Genomic DNA, 19,214 nt, shown 5'->3' with positions numbered 1-19,214 from the left:
TCAGAACCCTAAGTCGCTGCCATCATCTCCAAAGTCTTCAGCCTCGTCCATGTCATCCGCATCCTCATCTAACCCCTCGAATCTCATAAACTTCTCGTTCTTGGCGTCTGTCTGCTCTTCGACGCCGTGGCCGTCCTGGATTTCACACTCCTTTAGGACACACTCACGCCCGATCTTGCTGCGGCGTCCAACGATGCAGCCTGTCAACTGACAGCGTTCTCCAACGACAGCCCCGTCCATCACCAGGCAGCGGGTTAATCGAGCACCGCTGGCGATATGGCAACCGACCCCGATTACGGTCTCCTTAATCACACACTTCTCCTCCACGGTAACATTGTCGGCGAGAAGACAGTCAGACTTGGTGACTGTGCAGCGCTGAGCGACACCCGCAGGGTACGCGACCTTTTGGTTGTGCGCAAACGGAGAGGCAGCTACTTTGCCAGCCTCTTCGACAGATTCGAGTTTTGCAAGTCGAAGCGACACGGAGAGAAGAAGAGAAGATGCGTCGACGCGCCTGACCAACGGTGCAGAGGGTAGGGCCGAATGCATGTAAGCTAGCACTGGGGGGGTAATGAGTTTTCCTTTTCGCGGTGGCTCTATGCCCGAGTCGGGGCCTGAGCTCTGGACCCGGGAGGCGAATTGGAATTCGGCTGGTGCTTCAGCCGATGATGTGTCGTGGGACTCTCCAGCGCCAGCCTTGGTGGTGCTCATGGCTTTGATGTCAATCTCCTCCTCCAGTGATTCGTCGTCCATGCTCCCACTCTGCCCGACGGTTTGGCTCTGCCGAAATATTTCGTTCAATCGGAGTTTTTCTCCCAGCCCTGTTTGCCAATCGGCTTTCGCCCACCATCCCACAAGATCTTCACTGACACTTTCAAACTTTTCGTTGAGCCGAGCCATTTCCTTCACCCAATAGGGGAATACATAAATGTGTGCGTCTCGGAAGCTGGTTAGCATCTTTACTTGTGCGTGCTTCTTCACAAGCGAATGGCGGATAAGTAGCCCCTTGTCTTCCTCCATCTTTTCTTTGACTGTATCCATAGGCATAGAAAGCACCAGCTTAGATAACCCGAACCGTAGCGCACCTGGGCGGTCTGTCGGATGGGAAACCGCCGGCGCCTCGCCTTGCTCAAGGGGAGCGGTAGCAACAAAATCAGTCACTTCTCCCTTGACACTTTCTTCCCTCCCCTTTGTTTGATAATATACCGCTAAACCCCCGCGACGCCCCCCTGCTTCACCACCCATGCCTATCGTTTTTGGGCCATTGGTATTCCACCCTCCGGCAAGTGTCGACCCACCGAGTGCGCTTTGTGAGACCATCCATGCTTCTAACAGGGATTCGCCTGGGATATCGCATATGAGGTCGCAGGGTAGAAGAAGAAAGTCGGATTTTATACACGCTTGAACTTCAGGAAGGCGTAGCAATTCGGCGGTACCCGTTGTCAGCGTTAAATCGGCGGGCGCTAGTACGGATGGAGATGGCGATGGGAGAGAGGTGAGGTGAGGATTCTGTGATAGAGCAGCCTCGAGGGGCCCTTGGCTAGGGGGAGGTGTGATAAGAGTTATATCTGGGGGTGTTAGATCACGATTGCCGGGCACGGAGGTGTAACAACATACTGCTTATTCCCATACGATAGCACCAGTCCAGCGGATACCATACCATAGGACGGTTCGCGATGGGAATCAGAGCCTTTGGGAATTCCTCTGGGTCTGAAGTGAACGTGTTGAGGGAAACACCTGGCCCGCAAAGGATGAGCGCTTGGAACCCCGTCGGGGGTACTGGGACAGAATGTGGCATTGCGACTGAGGTATATGATAGGACAATTGGTTCTAAAGTCTTCTGCAGTGTCTGCCCGCTAGCTCGTGGGAATATGCTCGGTACTGGCGTGTGATATCACCGCGGGGATGAGGGGAAAGCGCTCTGCTATATGGGCGAAATCGCGGCGGGGCTGCTCGTATGAATTCAAAATGCGCATAGAATGGCAGTATAACGCGTGTCTGTATTGATCCTTTCCAGGACAGGAACAGTCAAATTGCCGCGTCTCGTCTGCGCTCCGTGAGTCAAACTCCCATCACTCCGCAACTATTTTTCGAGTCAAGCCCACCTCACGTGCCGATAGGATAAGATGACTCAGCATGTTGTGCAAACAGAACAAAACAGCATCGCAACCCCGTCTCCGTAAACACCGCGGCAAAACAAAGCGTCACCAGCCACATGTTTCTCGTCCACTCCGAGGCCCCAGCCTTCCCCATAGTTCTCCCTCCTTTCTCATCCTTCTCGATATCCCAGCCCCCCCGCAACCATTGATCCTCCGTTAACCTTGAGATGTGAATGCGATTTATCGCGACCGACGTGAATCTATGCGCTGTCTTTAATTGTTATCGTTGACCGCGCGATGTCTCACTCCCAGGATGCTCGCCATCGGCGGGTGGGTACCGGTTTCAGCCGGAGTGGTCAGCGCACTGTGATGGGATACTGGGCGCCTCTCGCCCTGACTGTTGGTATTGCTGCCATTGGTGTTGCGGCTTGGATATGGACGGAGCGCAATGAAGAAGATGACGAGGATGATCGCGACTATCCTCGACGTGGTGATCAACCCGCGACTGGCCCTGGCGGGGTGTCATTCCCGCCTGGCCAATTTGAGGACGGTGAATACGCTCGAGCGACAGGTTTCGACATCCATGGAGATCCGAACGAGGATGCCAGTGTGATGGGCCGCATGCAAGGAGCATTGCGGCGTACGCCAAGTCCCCAACAGATCTTTGATGGTGCGAGCAAGAGGGTTGCCGCGGGTGTGGCCGCAGCAGGAGCATTTGTTGGAGGAGCTCTGACTTCAATCCGAGAGGAGAATAGAGGTGATTTCGAGGACCATTCCCGATGGTCAGAGGAGGTGGAATCCCGGAATCAGCAAAGGAACCAGCCAGACGCTACTCTGCCCAGCCAGGCCCCAACGCGTGGCGTCGGTAGTGGCCTCGCGACTTCGGAAAAGAGGAAAAAGACAGTGGTAATTGTCGTATCATCGGAATCATCGCACCTTGACCACGAAGACCTGACCTCTGACCATGTGGTATGTTGTCGCGTGACCCTGTTGTGGTTTTGTTTTTTATTCAATCGTGCTGATCAGTGTTGTTTGTAGTCTATCCTTTCTCACCTTCCTGAACATGTCAACCCGGATTCCGCAAAAGTCTTTGTCTTGATCTATTCGCCCGGATTGAAGCACGCACCCAACCAAGGTGGCTCCTCGCACACATTGTCAGTCACGTCGTCATACTCAAACATTGCTCCCGAGGAAGCTGCCCCATCCGCCGAAGGGGCCACTGCAAACCTATCCACTTTGGAGCCTCGACAGGCTGAAAACCCGGAAGGTACAACTCCCCTGTTCAACACTTTATACACACAGAGTCAGGCCATCGTCGAAAAGGACACCATGATCATGCCCTTCAACTCCCCTACCGGATATGTACACCTTGTCCGTCATCTATCGCCTGATACTGTCTATGTTCAAGAGTCATTATCTGGTCAAGATGGGGCTGCAGTGAACCACGTCTCCGGCTGGGTCAGGCAGGTTGTTGTCGTTGTTGGTGACGAAGGTGGCCGAGGCGGCCTCATCGATAGCGACGATGAATCAGCACTTGCGGGCAACGATGAGAAATGGTGGCGCAAGGAGGGTGTTACTGGCATTGGTAAACGTATTGACGTGGTTGATGTGCTCCGTGTCGGGGATGATTGGCGACGTAGAATCAGCGGCCATGACTAGAGCATGATGATATACCCACAACTAGCATGCCGCAGATGGTTTGGATATGGTGGCTAATTTTATGAATGTTTATATTGTTACTTCTTTGTTATTTCTTGTGGACTTGGATGACCATGATGTGATTCCCTAGCTTTATGACTTGTGATTTTACCTTTCCAGGTATTGTGTCTATATTGTATGATGCCCAAGCAATACCAATTATATGAGAACCATTGTTGCAGCTGCCTTCAAATAGCCATGTACCACATATACTTAATGTGTCGACATCATAGAACCCAGCAGTAAACTTATGATGCTGACTCATTCAATCCCAAACATGTACATCACGTGGAAAAGGCTCAAAGCGGCTATCACCTGACCAGGCTCTCCTTCACGACGTCTTGGCTTGGCATCACCAAACTCCTTCTCGCAGCGACAACCACCACTGTGATCACTTGCCTACTCACTTTGTCTGTGAAGGACGTTCTTTCAATGGGATCCAGTGACCTGATTATCTAGCGACACCGGGACCCCTGCCACCGCCCGTGTTGTATCCCGCGGCGCTCCTTGTTACTCTCCGCGTCCGCTCCCCACATGTCTCGTCCCCCGGTTATACCATCGACGAACGATTTTCGGAGCACGACTTGCGTCTGCTATAGCCGGATTCACGTTCCCAAAAGTCGCCTTTAGGAGTTATTGATCGGAAACGCACTCCGGCGTTGACCCCGACAAGATGGCAACCGCGATCTCCAAAACCACCTCACATCCCCCTAAGATGAAGCGGCCGCCCCCGCCTTTCGTTCAATCCGGAATCAATGGCGCAAGGCCGCAGCAATCGTCTTCATCTCCTCCTACTACTTCAAAACGCCTTCCAGGGGCTGGGCAGTCTGCGGTGCCAAGTTCCACGAGTCATCCAGCTCTGAACGGCGCCAATGGCATTGGCAATTCGAACAACACCGCTACAAAGGGATCCCTAGGCCGGCCCAGAAAAGAGGCGCAAAAGCTAGGCGATCAAGCCATAAGGTTACAAAAGCCGGCTTTGAAGAACTCTTCTTCAGACAATGATCGCGGAGCTGGTAAAGCGTTTTCTGAACCTTATGGTTAGTGTTACCAGAAGGCGGCTATAGTGGAAGTTAAACATTGCTAACAGTGACATACACTACAGTCAAAACATCACCTTATATCTTGAAGAAATTTGCCAAATTCCCTCCGTCGCTGATCCTCCACCTTCACCCTACACATTTTCGTTTCGAGCAGCAGGATGGAAGCTTCCCATACAACTCGGAGATGAAGGTCATCATTGAACATATTCGTGCGGGTACTGTTCCCCATGATATGATGGAGGAATTGCTGCGCGCCAATGTTCGCTTCTATGAAGGTGGGATATATTTCTCCGACGCCTTATTCTATTCTCTGCGCTTTGCTAACTGGTTGCCGATTCAGGCTGCCTCATTGTACGCGTGGTCGATCATAAATCAGTATCTGCACAAACCAGGAAATCCACCGTACCCTCTTCAAACGATAACAATACTCCATTCTCCATCCACAACTACAATGAGCATATTACCCCGTCGGCATATGTACCGTATCCGAAGCAGAATCAACTGGCGTCAGAGAAGCCAGCCAGTACCGAAACCGCAGCAGAACAGTCGGATAAAAAAGAAAGCGATGAGCAGGATGGCCAATCTCACCAGGACTCTCAAGATGCCGCTTCAGCCTCTCAACATAAGCAAACCCCTCCTAAACCTCGCGTCTTCACAACCGTTCTTCACCCAACACCTCGGTCGTTGCAGGCGGAGTTGACTCTGCTTGCGACCACACCCGACCCAAGGGCTGCCAAACAGACAGGTTCCGCTTCATCACGTCCTCAAGCCCAGTCCGCAGCGGCTCCCCCATCTCCTGGCGCATCTACTCAACTTGAAGGTGGTCATGTTGCAAAAAAGCAGAAAATGATGGTCGAACCGCAGGAGCTTATGGAATGCGAATCCAAGCTAACAAGGGCTCTCGCGCCACCCTTGTTTTTGGAGCCTGTGGACACCTTTGAGGATGTGCAGGCCCTATTGAAATTCATGGAGAGCCCGCTTCACCGCGACGCGCCACCTTCGCCGAAGAGAAGAAAGCGCACAGTTGCAGAACTGGCAGCTGACGAAGCATTGGCGGCCGAGGAGGAGAGGTTCATGCTTATCATGGATGAACGGCTGGAGCCTACTACCTCTGGAGCTGCAGGAGGGCCAAAATCGGCAGCTGTCGACGACACTGGCGGTGCTGTGCCTTTCGAGCCTCGCTTCTCACGATTTAAAACCCTTGAAAATATCAGAATCCAACACGAGGAGAAAACAAGGCGTGAGAACGAAGCTAAGGTGAAGCAAGAAATGGTCAAGAGGCAGCAACAGGAACAAGAGAAGGAGAGGCGCCGGCTAGCAGAACAGCGTCAGGCGGAAGAGCAGGCTAGAGAGGAAACTCGGAGACAGCAGCTCGCTGCACAGCAGGCGCAAGCACAACTTGCTGCGCAACAGCAGAACCGGCACGTCATGAACCAACCTAATGGTGTCGCGCAAGCACCTCAGTCGTCACCGGTGGTGCGCAACCAAACACCTCTCAACCAGACCGCCCTCAATACTTCTTCACCACTTGTTGGCAATACAATGCCCACTCAAGCTAGCGTGCCCATGGCGATGACTTCTTCCATGCAGGGTGCTGGTAGCCCCCAGAGACCTCCATCTGCTTTACAGCATGCTCACCCCAACATGATGAGCCATCCCATGGTGGCATCTAGAAGCCAGCAAGGGCAGAGCAGGCATGGAACCCCACAAATGACGCAGGGAACGCCCGCAATGTCTCAAGCAACCCCGGTAATGCGGAACGTTACACCTACTCAGCGTATGAGCCATGCTAGTCCACCGCGCTCCTCCATGGCTCCAACGCCTGTGATGAATCAGACCATGATGGGAACACCGCAAATGGGAGGTCAAATGGGACTCACCCCACAGCAGCAACAACAATTTTTGATGCAAAGACAGCAACTCCTCGCTCAACAAGGGCATGTAAATTCCAGCCAGCTCACCCCACAACAATATGCTCAGCTTCAGGCAAATATGCAGGCACAGCAAAATATCCAGAACCACCAACAACAGGTTATGCAGCAGCAACAGCAGCAGCAACCCCAACCGCAACCGCAACAACAGCAGAACGCTCAACAACAAAAGTTCTCGAATCCCCAGGCATACCAAGCTCAGTTGATGCGTGCACAGCTTGCACAAATGCAGGTGGCGCAGCAGCACCAGCAACAGCAAAGGCAACAGCATCAAACAAACCCTCAGATACAGGGCCAACAGCCGCAACAGCCTCAACAAGGGCAATTGCTTCAAAACAGCCCGCAGATGAATGCGCAGCAACAACAGATCTTAATGGCGGCGGCCCAAGCCAACGGTGGCCAACTCCCACAAAACATGCAGGGTATGAATATGCAACCGCGAGTGAATGCAACACAAAGATACACTCAGATCTATCAACAACGGCTCTTAAGGTTGCGGCAGGACATGGCCAGTCGCCTGATGCCGCAGTATGGACCACCAACGCAATATCCACCCCAGGTTGCGCAGGAGTATAGCGTTGGCCTTGAACAAGCTGCTAAAGGATTTGTGCAAGACATAATGCGGCGCGAGCGCGCCGAAATAGCGCAGCGACAAGTTGCTGCTCAGCATGCCCAGGCGGTGCAACAGCAACAGCAACATAACATGATGCAGAATGGAATGGGCAAGTAATGCTTTTTTTTTGACGTTGACGATTAATGGCTTGGAGGCAGCAGTTTTGTTTTCTTGATCCATACACGACCATATTCCTTGAATCTTTCTTCTTTCCTCCTCCTATTGGACTTGGTGACTCAAAGTCTTGTGCAATCCGAATCCATAGGGCCTTTAGCATCACATCTTCACACCACTTTTTATCCTCCTCTTTCATCGCAAGCAATTTTCTTCTCTTTTTGCTTATTCCATTTGGGACCAATGTATAGGACAAACCAGGGACTCGAGATAAAACAGGGGCGGCCGGCGTTTTTCTTTCTTTTTATTACTTGGTCATGGTTTCACCGTTATTTTATTTTCATTCTCATTCTCATTTTCCTCTTCAGTTTACTTCTCTTCTTCTTGCCCACCACTTTTTCTCCATCAGTTTTTCTCAACTTCTTTCTTGTTTATGCTATATGTTGGGCAATTGTATCATTGGGACAGGTTATTGATTCAATATTTTTTATTCTCGCGTTGGGAAGGGAGCACGCAGGAAACCAGACTTGATACCATTTTTTTTATAGCCGGGGCTCCTCTTCAGTTGATCAGTGAATACGAACAGGTTTATTTTATTTGTGCTCGTAAATTAAAAGAGAACCAGATTAATATCGAAAGACTGTTCGACTAAAAACCCCACTGGTGGTATTAGGCCGTCTTTCTATTTGCATTATATGCCAACAATTAATTGTTCGAGTTATTACTAGTTCTAGTTCAGTATACATATATATATATATATGTGTGTCGCTCCATGGGGGAGCTTTCCTTCGGTATTCAGCCCCAGAAAAGGGGATGACACTGATGAGAAGCCAGCTTAACTAACTAGCAGCTGCTTCTTACTGACCACATATTCCCACAACCGAGGGGGGCCCTTACTACCAGGTAATGAGAAACCAGAACCACCGTACTGTGAGCGAGTACTGGCAGTGTACTCTGATGCCGAGAGAGCTCTGCCAAGGACCCCGATATGCCAGATATCACTTGATAGCCCGGGCACCTGCCCCAGGGCTCGGCACATCGCCGCGCTAAACCTTGGAAAAGTTCTCCCGTTTAGTTGGTCTGCTGTAGAGGGGAGGATGGAACATGGCCATAGCGGCAACAACCCGCGAGCGGATCCTCCAGACCGACCTCCAATTCAACGTCAACAAAGCGTAGGAAGCGACACATGACTATGGTTCACGATTCACGATTCACGAGACCAGGCAGGCGGGCAGGCAGGCATTTCTTTCTTGCATGCGCAATACTACCCTCCATGTGTCTCGAAACGCACAGCCAGAGCGAGGCGCATTCTCCGCCAGGTTTGAAGCTTGAGGTCAAGTAAGACGCCGGGGAGTGGAGGGTTGTGCAACCCCGGACACTTGGGGCAGAGCACACAATCTCACGTAGATGGCGAATAATAGTAGGAATGGAGGAACGGGCACCTCTGCGGAGTTGTGGATGGGGGTAAAGATTTGCGGGTCGACGCTGGTTGCCGATACATGCATGAAATGCATGAAATGCATCGAGATGGCTGATGGACCGGATGGCGATGGGGCTACGATTGCGCGACACCTGCAGTTCTTGGTATGTGCAGTTGCGTACGTATGTAGGTGGCCACTTGCTATCTAAGCGCCGTCTATTGGGTGCCAAGGAAGGTTCTTGGGGCTTATGTATGTATGTTGGGTTTCGCCTTCTTGCAGGGACATTTTACCTAATTAGCTTTAATTTATTGCTGAATTTTGTTACACCCTCGCATGCGCACGTACCTTTTTTAACTTTGGCGTGGTGGATGTCCAGACGAATGAGGAGACTAGTAGCTCTGCAGCATGTTATGCAAGTGTTCCGTTGCGTTGGGCCTGCGCATTCCAGGACGCATCAAACTGCCAATATGAGGGGCGATAAAAAGCTTGGACAAGGTTCAATGATGCGTCCCTTGCCCTGCAGGTCGTGGGTTAGTTGGGGGCATAGCATCGGCGGTCCGGCCACTCGGAAAGACTCAGGCTAGTCAGGTGCTGTTGCATCGGCGAAATGCATGTCATTGTCGATCCTTAAGGCTCTGATTTCTCGTAGGCTAGAAGAACTGGCCTTGTGGGATAACCAATAAATGACGTTGCGAGGAATGTGAGACACCGCAAGGAGATGATGCGCATACAGCTCCACCTCCCGCAGCAACATTGAACAGGGGTTCGAGAATCAAGATAGGGTTTGTTATCTATTGAACGATCATCAAGAATAGGAAACCGTTGAGTGTTATTGGCGGGTCATTGGAAGGGGGCGCACGAGGGCATCGAAGGAAGCGGTGGTAGTTGGAGAATCGCCAACAAAAGCCGCTGGGGTTTAACCCCGGGGTTACCACACCATGGCGGCTGTCATGCAATGTAACTGGATTTGGATTTTTCATGGATGAGACGTTGCAAGACAGCCACCGTGACTCCGATTCCATTTCACCGATTGGACACTGCGGAAGATGGGCAAAGGGAACTTGGAAGGGAAATCGGCAGGACGCAAGGGGCCCAACTGGGCACCCACCTCTCATATCCCGATTACTGGCTCTTGTCCACACCGTGATCAACGAAAGGGAAAAGGGCTTGTGTACGAGTAATAATATCGACCGTGCCCTGCATCTAATCTGGTGAAAGAAGATAGACCGCCAATAGTAGACGGACGGCGTTTGGGCACGTGAAACACATGCTATTCTACTTCTGCAAATAACGCAAATGGCGGGCGATTCCTCCGGTTCCTTTGGAGGCTGAACATCTCGAAGCTAAGATGGAGGCAAATTTGATTGTCGAATATGGTGATTCGGAAAAAGGGAAATGTGCGAGCAAGTGAGGGCCAGGTACAGCGCTTGGATCTTCGGGTATGGATGGACCTGCAGTAGTGATAGCGGCAAGGTTTGGATGGAAAATGGGCATTGATTCCAGACTTGCATGTTCTCGAATGAATCAAAGTTTTTTCAAGATCTTGACTACTATGACCAAGGCCCTGAGTGTGAAATGATGTCCAAGCGCACGCTCCGTGTATTAATGAACCTTGACCGAGCTATACGAGCTTAGCGAGGATGAAGCTCAGATCAGACCTTTGCCACCAAATCTTGAATTGGAGATTGATGGATTGGGAGATTGGTGTTCCCTTGATGAGCCGGCAAGCTCATTCCAAATGCGGCTTGTGTACGAACCTGTTGAAGCTTAGTGTTTTAAAGCTAAAGCATTGTATCTCAACGAGACCGACTAACTGCACAGCTGGACCATTGAGAGCTCATTCTGCAAATGAAGATGAGTTAATTAGACATAGCTGAGGCTGGAGAAACCTCCTTACTGTGGACAGGCTTTAGCCTAAAACACATCCTGAGAGCACTATTAGTTTTACTATTCGAATTTATGGAACAAGGACAACACCAGCCCAGCCAAATAGTTGTTTTGGCGCCAAAGTGAAGACGAACATTCGAAAAGGCCAAAAATAATACAGGGACCGATGCCTGATGCCAAGATTTGCGCACGTTGAGGACACCTAGATCGGATAATAGTAATTTGGATCTCAATCGCAGAGCCCGATAAGTGAGGTGTTCTTTGAAAAGCCGTTTAGATACCTTTTTTGGCCGAAGTATCGATATATTTGCCTCAAAATACGCGTTTTCGCTGGCGGCGAGGAACTATAACAAGATGCTTATCCGCAAAACCTGGTTCAGTTGCCAATATATTGGCGAAAAACTTGAAATGATAAGACTTTCGCCAGTCGATACAATGCCCTTGCGAAAGCCTATCGGCTTCATCAGGAGGGGGAAAGCGGTCATCGCACAGTAGGGGCGCGGCTACCCTGGTGGCAATCTGGGGATGACCCTGAAATCTGAATAGCCCGGTAAACCCCTTGCGGCATACTTCCCCGTGCTGCAGGGGCCTGGGCGGAAAATAAATTTATTATGTCGAAGCGCAAACCAAATGACAATGAATTGTTCCCGGGAATCAGCCAACCAGCACGAGTTCGCATATCGAAGGACCCGATTGCCTGCTTCAATGTCGATGAAGAAGCTTTGGCGAGAGATTGCTCTGCATGTGGTCTGGTGGCTGGCTGAGACTTTTGATGTGCAGCTGGCCAACACTTGGATGCTGAATCATGAATAGTCTAAGTTAAACTGGCTCAGTTGAGCTCAGGCCTTTACCTAGGTCCCCTAAAGGAATAGGATCGAACGCGGGACGTGTTGCAGCTCCGCGAAAGCACGTCTTATTTGAGAGCATGTATTGTATACCTTTCTCCCGCTTCGTCATTCACTCAGCGGCATTGGAAAGAAAGCGCAGAGTTGGATTGAGAACAGTGGAGAGCGTAGGAATGTATCTTGCCCTTCTTGATCACTTAACGAGTCACGACTCACGGCGCTATTGCGCTTAGACGATCATTAATGCGGCGTGAGCTTGAACGTTGAGAAAACACGCCAATCAAGCCAATGGCTGAATTTGGACGATCGGCCCAGGATCGACACGTCAATAGTGGCTAGCCATGGTTGGCAACACCTTCGAGAATGTTTGTGGCCGGCTCGACAAAAATGAACTAGAGAGTAGTGCAGCACGTAGTCTTATTAATTGGGCTCGCAGCTGGTGTAAAGAATATTAAGATAGGTAGTTGAGGATCCACGGCCTCGATCGTCAGGAGAGAAAGTTGGTGCCCGGAACAGTGCGTCCTGGGGGTGGCTTTCAGAGTGGCTTTGCAGTTGTGGCGCAGAGCATTCGCGGCAGTGCGGCACTGCCGGCAATCTGCAGTAGTATCGATTACGAAACAATTTATTATTATTGCCCTCTGGTGGTTGCAATATGGCGCACTGAGAATTCCCATACGAGTCATGGTGCTTCACCTCGGGGTTTGCGTTTCATTGGTTTTGAGATGCGGGATCGCCCGTTCAATAGTACCAACAGGACAGGCCCAGACGAGAGTAGGGCAAGATACCAAAGGGTTTCAATAATACATCAGTTTGTGAAGGCAGAAGAGGTAAATGGCACTGGTACGTGCAATGTCTGTGCCAGGTCCGGGCGATGAGTCAGTTGTGCAACTTGAGGTCACGAACAGGCAGTGGGACACTGCCGAGGTATTTTGTGGCCCGAGTCAGAGCGTCGGGAGCAATCCATCATTCCTCGATGAAATCGAAAGGTCTCAAGCCACAGCTGGCAGCTGAGCCGACGAAGAGCCCGTTTCGCACGAATCGAATCCCGGTGGATTGGTGACAGGTCAGACGCTCAGGAAGAGTTGTTGTACCTAGTACGAGTCCGTAATCAACCCAGAGTCAGTACAACGGGAGTGCGGATGGCGAAAGGTAGCTAACGGTCGAGGGAGATAATAGAAGCCCCCAAGTCAATGAATAATTGCAGCCTTGCTGTTGCTGCCATGGGAAACAGTGCAGCCGTTGGGGAGATGGACTGGAACGAAGGCGGTGTAGGCAGCAGCAGAGAGCGGGCTCCACAGCGTCGATCGTGACGCGAGTCCAGCGCCGGCTCCTGTTTCCTCGATTGGGGAAATTTAAGCAATCTCCATCAGGTCCACATTCCAGAACAAATGGAGACCGGGCGCTAGAGTCAAAGCGTCGCTGCGACGCCGAGGGCCCGAGCTGAAGGCCCAAGTGGCTCCTGGAAAGAAAGTTGTGACTTGGAGAGAGGAGCTCATGGACCCAACGCCAGTCCCTGAGCCTTGACTCCTTGGGGAACCTGGGGCTGCTCATTCAACACCACTGTGGCTTTGATGATTGGGCAGCCGTGGCGACGCTAACAAATAAGCCCTGATGATGTGCAGCAAAGGCAAACTAAGACACTATAATGATCCTGGTCGCACTGGATCCAGCCACGAACCTCCAGCCAAGAGTCTTGGGCCCTGCCCGAGCCCTGTTTTTGCATCATACCAGACAGTGGACACCGTCGATCGCTGAGACGCTGACAGAGGATCTGCCGTACTTTTGTACCCTACTGAGCGTGTCACGAAGAACGTCCCAGCCGGTGGGAGGATTCGGGGAAGAGGAGGGGGTGAGAACAGGTTGCGTCTGGCGACTGCAGTCTCCCGGGCTGTTGCACAACGGGGACCGGCTAGTCGAGTCCACGGGGCTCGGGGGACAAGTGGAGGGGAAGAACCCAGGCGCCCAGGAAGACTCAAGAACTAAGTTCAAGCCGCATCCTCGGTGCTACTCCCTTTTTGGCAATTCGTTCTGATCACCGTCGTCTTTTTAGTCTCCGATTTTCCTCAGCCCTGTGGATCTTGATCTAGGATGAGAGCTGTTCTCACTTCTCGCGTGTCAGCAGAAGGAAACAACCGGTGAAAGAAGGAATAATTCAACGACTGGGATCTGACTTGGCGCGGCCGGGTCGACCGGTCAGAATCAAGATGTGCAGGCCGTCCTAAATTTATTAGCAGTTAGCAGAAGCTGTCGAGGTACCAAGTTGACCCGCCCCAGCTACGTTGGCTGGACCTCTCCTGCAGTGGGAACCGGGTTCGCACAGACCGTGACCCAGCAAACGCCCTCTCACTCAACCGTGGAATGACAGGCGGTGGGAACCAAGTTTGCGACGAGGGACGTACTCGTTACTCGAGTAGCCCTCGGCTTGTTTACTTTCGGAATTGTTTGTGGTCCTCTGCTCCAAAGATCCCATCAACCTCGACCCGGCCCCAGGACAGCTCTCATCATACCCCGGAAAGAAATAAAAGTACAGATACAAATAAAAATCTGAATCATGTGCGACAACTCTCGTGATTCGCATTTCAAGTCGGCGGTGGCGTCACTCGGCACTTGGCGGTCGTATTGGCTCTCGACCGTTTCAGGGCACCCTGCCTTATCAGTCAAGTAGAATGAAGATCTGGTGCTTGAAGAGGAATGAGGCGAAAGTCAACATCGCATTGCTTTCGAACTCACACTGGTGACCAAGCGCGAAGTAGGTTGAAAGTTGGAATTTTTTTTTTTTTTTTTTTGAGCGATACCATCGGCAGACCGATTGGTCGCGGTTTATGCATATTCGACCAAGGCACAGGAGGCAATATTGAATGGAGCCAGCCAAATGCGACCTCCGGGCTCTGGTCGCGGTAGTTGGCCTCTGCGTGGTGCTGTTGGCGAGTCGCCATCACGTTCGGCCTGAGCGCTCCAGATCGCCTTTGCTTGGTTTAATTAAATTGATCTTCGATCATCGCTGGATTTTCCCCTCTACCCAGTCGGTGCGCACTGGCTATGTTTCATCGAGGCAGAAAGCCCCCATCCCCACTGTTCGTCAATCTTCGCCGATCATATACTGCCCTGCAGGTTGGCAATCGTGGAACAGGGTCGGTCAATGGACCCAGACGAAGATCCCGAGGCGCGCGACGACTGACAATAATATTAATGATTATTACGATTCAGGTTCGCTCCCCAGGATCGTCATTGAAGTCTAACTGGCCAGGGAGCTTCGACCTCCAGGCTAGTTTCAGGCGACACTACAAACGTACAAAGTAGGTATTCTGACGTCGAAGCATTCCTTTGTCTCCGGCAGCCCGCTGGGTCTGTTTCGGGCGAATTCTGAATGGCTCGGATGTCTTCCTGGAACCGCATTCCTCAGCAACTGGAGCGATAAAAATAAATGATCTGGTGGTCAGGATATCAAGAAATGCAGGTCCGATATCAGCGAAACAGCGAGAGCACCGGCCCACTTGCAGAGGGCAGGAAAAAGGAAAATGGAGAGCAAAAGAACAAAAATATTGGCGATAAATTAGCCAGGAGAATTAAAATCAAGGTAAATCAAAATAGATTAAGATTTGGAAATAATAATCAGAATAATCACTCCCTCAGGCACACCCCCAGGCTTGAGACGTGAGGGATGGGTCCGAGTCCTTCTCGCACCTAACGCTGCCAGCTGCTTTCCACCTCGAGATCCAGTCCCTTTTACTGCTTTGGGCGACGACGCTCTGGCGGCTTCTCTCCAGCGCCAGCTCGTTCCTATATTATCTTGATTCGGTCCCGGCTTCTCCATGCTTCATCGCCAGCAGCCTCTCTTTCGACCCTGACACCACCAGCCAGACACCAGCCTGAGACATCTGGCCGCAACCTGCCCCGTTGATTCAATTTGCCCCCCATCGTCCCTTGCTGGCCCTGCCTGCTCTGATTATCTATAATCTCATCATCCCTCTGCCACTGAGACACGACCTGCGCTCCGTCCATTCAGCCCTCTGCATCTCCTCGAACGCCCCCCCTCCGATCTACCGTGCCGCCTGGAACCTAGGATCTAGACATCGCGTCTAAGGGCGGATCTATTGATCCCCTTCGATCTCGTTCCTCTCGTTCCCTCCGCCCCTCTGCGGTCTAGCACACCACACTGTCTTTGATCTCCAGAGACATCCAGCGCTTCCCAGGAAACCATTCGCCCGGGAACCCCCAGCCTTTCCCTCTCGAGCGTCCAGGACCAGACAAGCGCTGGTGGTTACTCGAGGAACTCCATAGCGTGCATTCCTGGCCTTGCTCGGGACTCCGAAAGGAACGCGACGCGCCCCTCCTTCTGGCCTCTTGTCTTGCTCTTTTTGCTCTTTGACTCTCGTCGGCACTTCTCCTTCGGGGAAAAGTAATGACTTCTCATTGTGAGTAGGATCGTCCTCTTCTTGCCTGCCTCCATTTATGCTCTGGAGATTTGTTTATTTCATCTCGTCCTCCTCCATTCCCGTTCCCCAACCTTCCTTCTCACTCTCATACTCACTCATTCTCTCACTCTCATTCTCTTACTCTTACTCTCACTCTCACTCTCTTTCTCCTTGCAACCCACTCCAACCTTCCTTCATTCTTTATTTTGTCATTGCTGTCTACAGTCATTCACTATCACTGTGACTGCCTCTCTTTGCCGTCCCTCACTGGTCTTGACCCCACTGGCCTTCGCTCTTTGTTATTCAATAACTTCGACTCTCTCAACTCTCGTTTCCAATTGCTACTCTATACGCAATTTATTCCTATCACTAAACGGTGCTCTTGACAGGTGATCCGGTCACAGCACCTCTTCAAAAACACCGCAGCGCTCAGTCGCTCGAAGATATGCGACACCAGCACAACCTCTCGGATCGTCTCACGGTTGAGGTTGACTGTTCTTCCCTAGGCTCCAACGAGTGCCCGTCTATGACCTCGAGCTTTTCGCCTCTCGAATCGCCCACACCTACTCCGACCAGCTTATACAGCCACGGTTCCTTGGAATCTCCCCGTTGGCACGAAGCGGGATCACTTCCCAGCAGCTACGAACGTCATAACACCGGGGCTCCCCCGATGCGGAGCGCCTTTCGCCTGGCCGGCATGGCTTCAACGGAGAGCTTGGGATTGCCTTATGGCAACGTGGAAACGCAGGAGCGGATGCCCATGAGTGACTTCCTCTCTGGGTATGACGAGAATATTGAACAATTGTGGATGCCGTCGGATGCCCCGAAGTCCTATGAGCATGTCACTCAAGGGCTCGCGTACCCTCACAACATGCATCAGTACCCAACCATGCCGCGAAACAACAGCAGCAACAACAACAGCAACAACTACCGTCATCAGCCGGCAGCTTATCTTCCAGAGTCCACAACAAACCCATGCTTGTCAAGGTCAATATTCCATCAACCCGAGCGTGTTCCTACCTCGATGTCCATGGGCAACATGATGCCTTGGATGCCCATGGCCGACTCAATTGCGCCGCAGACCATTGCGCCATCACAAGTTGCCCCAGTCACTCCGCCCCCATCGTACACAGACTTTCCGACCTCTCTTAGTGCATTCAAACAACACAGCCCCGCCACGCCAGTCCGGTCCTGCTCCCTTGGGACAGGTTCCGGGGCAGATACCCCAATGAGCCGCCTGTCAGGTGGGGCCTGCGAGTACATGGACGAATTCCAGCCGTCTCCAGTGTACCGGGACGGGTTTCGGGGGCCCCACCGTATGGGGTCTAGAAAGACGCTCAGACGGCAGACCTCCAAGCAGAACTTGATGCTCGAGAACCTTCCTCCGATCATCAAGCAGGTCCAATTCAAGTGCAAAGAGCCTGGCTGCAATGGACGATTCAAGCGTCAGGAGCACTTGAAGAGACACATGAAGAGCCATTCAAAGGAGAAGCCTCATGTCTGCTGGGTCCCCGGCTGCCACCGCGCCTTCTCACGGAGCGACAACCTGAATGCCCACTATACCAAAACACATAGCAAGCGGGGCGGCCGTAACCGATACGTCGCAACATTGGACGAAAACAGCCCTGACTATGATCCCGACTTCCGTGGACAGCTGACGCCAGATGGACGTCCGGTCTACGGGTCCAAGCTCGAAGACGCCATTCCGGGCGCTGGAGACATGGGCCTGGACGCGTGGGACGAGTGAAAGGAACTGGAAGAGCTGATCTGCATGGAATCTCATATGATACCCGCTGGCTCAATGCGATGCCAAAAATTTCCTTATGTCTCTGATTCAGGCAGATCCGGCGCTCCACGGCGTTTCTTGGGCCCCGGTTCGGTGTTCATTCCAACAAATTTTTTAATCCATTTTTCTGTAGAACATTACTTGTTATATTGGTTTCGAGTTTCTTCAATTTTTTTTTTTTTTTTTCCTTTTTATTTTTTATATCTTGGATCATCTATATTACTGTGCTCTGGAAGTGGCTGTTTACAAAAAAAAAAAGTCACACAGGATCATATAATACATCAAACCGAATGGGCGACCAAGGAGAGGGGAGTCGAGTTCTGTACAATTGACAGTGACTTTGTTCAACTTTTTTTTTTAACAAAAATCATTTCCACAGATGATCTATCGATATGTCAACCCCAGACGGGATTAATAATAGTTAGGCATATTATACGTGTTAGTTTTAGAAGAATAGACGCAGACCAAAAAAGCCACCTTTGGAGCGGTTCCCTGGTTGAAGAATCAATGGCAGTGATTTTTGTTTCTGACGCGTCGCATTGGGCGAACCCTCCGCGGGCGATCAGGTAGCAGACTGCGACGCCCAACACGCAGCAGTTCGCAGTTCTCGGTTCGCCCATTGCCAGGACGAGTACTACTGGGGCGAGGGGAGTCTATTCCAAGGACTATTCGGGCGCTATCGAGCGATGTATCAGCTCAACAGTGAGCATTGACACCGACTCCAAGGAACCAGTCAGCCAACCCACCAAAAGACCAAGTGTGCCGTCTGAGCACTCTGGATAACCTCCCTAATTACCTAGACGGGCGTACCACCGCCCGGATATTCCACCCGTGAGATCGAAGCGAACGTTTCACTCGGTCATTCCTCACGCCCGCCATGCGCAGGTTGCGCTGCTGCGTTCCCGGTGCTTGGAATTTGGATTGCAGTCAGGGCTTGGGCTAGTCTAGTCTGGCCTGGCATTTTGCTCTCTCTCAGAGTTATCCATGCGGGTCCGTCTCGGGTGTTGAACCAAGAACAATGCCGATGTCGAGGCCATACCAGACAGGGCCTGGAATAGCACGGTCGGTCCCCGGTGCTTCCAAGCGGTCTGGCCTCGAAAATAATCGTGCTGACGGATCCTCGCCAGGGTTGGCGGGTTTGGGGTTGCACGACATGAGACAATTGAGACAATCACACATTTCCTCTTCGAACCATCTGGGCGAATGTTCGCCCATCACGGCTGGATCTCTCACTGGTGCTCTGTTGTTGTTCTGGGTCGGGCGCTGTCTGGGCATTCTCTCACCGGGCCAGTGTTGAGTTTTTGTGTATAGACAGACAGGGTGGTATCGAGCCAGCCCCGTAAGAAGATCTACAGTGATGTG

At 51.7% G+C, this 19,214-nt stretch overlaps 5 protein-coding genes across 5 annotated transcripts; 4 read left to right on the top strand and 1 right to left on the bottom strand.

Moving 5' to 3' along the window:
* Positions 1-1,798, bottom strand: ASPVEDRAFT_24162 (translation initiation factor eIF2B subunit gamma; the record flags this gene model as incomplete). The annotated part of the gene is made up of 2 exons (XM_040809633.1): positions 1-1,568; positions 1,618-1,798. The coding sequence occupies 2 exons, from the start codon at positions 1,796-1,798 to the stop codon at positions 1-3; spliced, it is 1,749 nt and encodes a 582-aa protein (XP_040662951.1).
* Positions 1,799-2,396: 598 nt separating this feature from the next.
* Positions 2,397-3,758, top strand: ASPVEDRAFT_78919 (uncharacterized protein; the record flags this gene model as incomplete). The annotated part of the gene is made up of 2 exons (XM_040816622.1): positions 2,397-3,068; positions 3,138-3,758. The coding sequence occupies 2 exons, from the start codon at positions 2,397-2,399 to the stop codon at positions 3,756-3,758; spliced, it is 1,293 nt and encodes a 430-aa protein (XP_040662950.1).
* A 712-nt stretch (positions 3,759-4,470) lies between these two features.
* ASPVEDRAFT_24160 (uncharacterized protein) lies at positions 4,471-7,501 on the top strand (the record flags this gene model as incomplete). The annotated part of the gene is made up of 3 exons (XM_040809632.1): positions 4,471-4,837; positions 4,903-5,115; positions 5,181-7,501. 3 exons carry the CDS (start codon positions 4,471-4,473, stop codon positions 7,499-7,501), a joined length of 2,901 nt encoding a protein of 966 aa, XP_040662949.1.
* Positions 7,502-14,494: 6,993 nt separating this feature from the next.
* ASPVEDRAFT_36583 (uncharacterized protein) lies at positions 14,495-15,228 on the top strand. The gene has a single exon (XM_040811240.1). It carries the CDS (start codon positions 14,510-14,512, stop codon positions 14,888-14,890), a length of 381 nt encoding a protein of 126 aa, XP_040662948.1. The 5' UTR covers positions 14,495-14,509; the 3' UTR covers positions 14,891-15,228.
* Positions 15,229-16,511: 1,283 nt separating this feature from the next.
* brlA (C2H2 type transcription factor BrlA) lies at positions 16,512-17,813 on the top strand (the record flags this gene model as incomplete). Its single annotated transcript, XM_040805692.1, has 1 exon — positions 16,512-17,813. The coding sequence occupies one exon, from the start codon at positions 16,512-16,514 to the stop codon at positions 17,811-17,813; it is 1,302 nt and encodes a 433-aa protein (XP_040662947.1).
* Between the last annotated feature and the right edge of the window lie 1,401 nt (positions 17,814-19,214).

This window comes from Aspergillus versicolor (assembly GCF_001890125.1).
Source record: "Aspergillus versicolor CBS 583.65 unplaced genomic scaffold ASPVEscaffold_1, whole genome shotgun sequence".
Lineage (NCBI taxonomy): Eukaryota > Fungi > Ascomycota > Eurotiomycetes > Eurotiales > Aspergillaceae > Aspergillus > Aspergillus versicolor.
Note: the sequence above shows the minus strand (reverse complement) of the source record. Positions and strands in the feature narration are given on the sequence as shown.

Excerpts from the sequence above, each read along its gene's own strand:
- ASPVEDRAFT_36583 (XM_040811240.1), top strand. The coding sequence starts at position 14,510 with ATGGAGCCAGCCAAATGCGACCTCCGGGCTCTGGTCGCGGTAGTTGGC.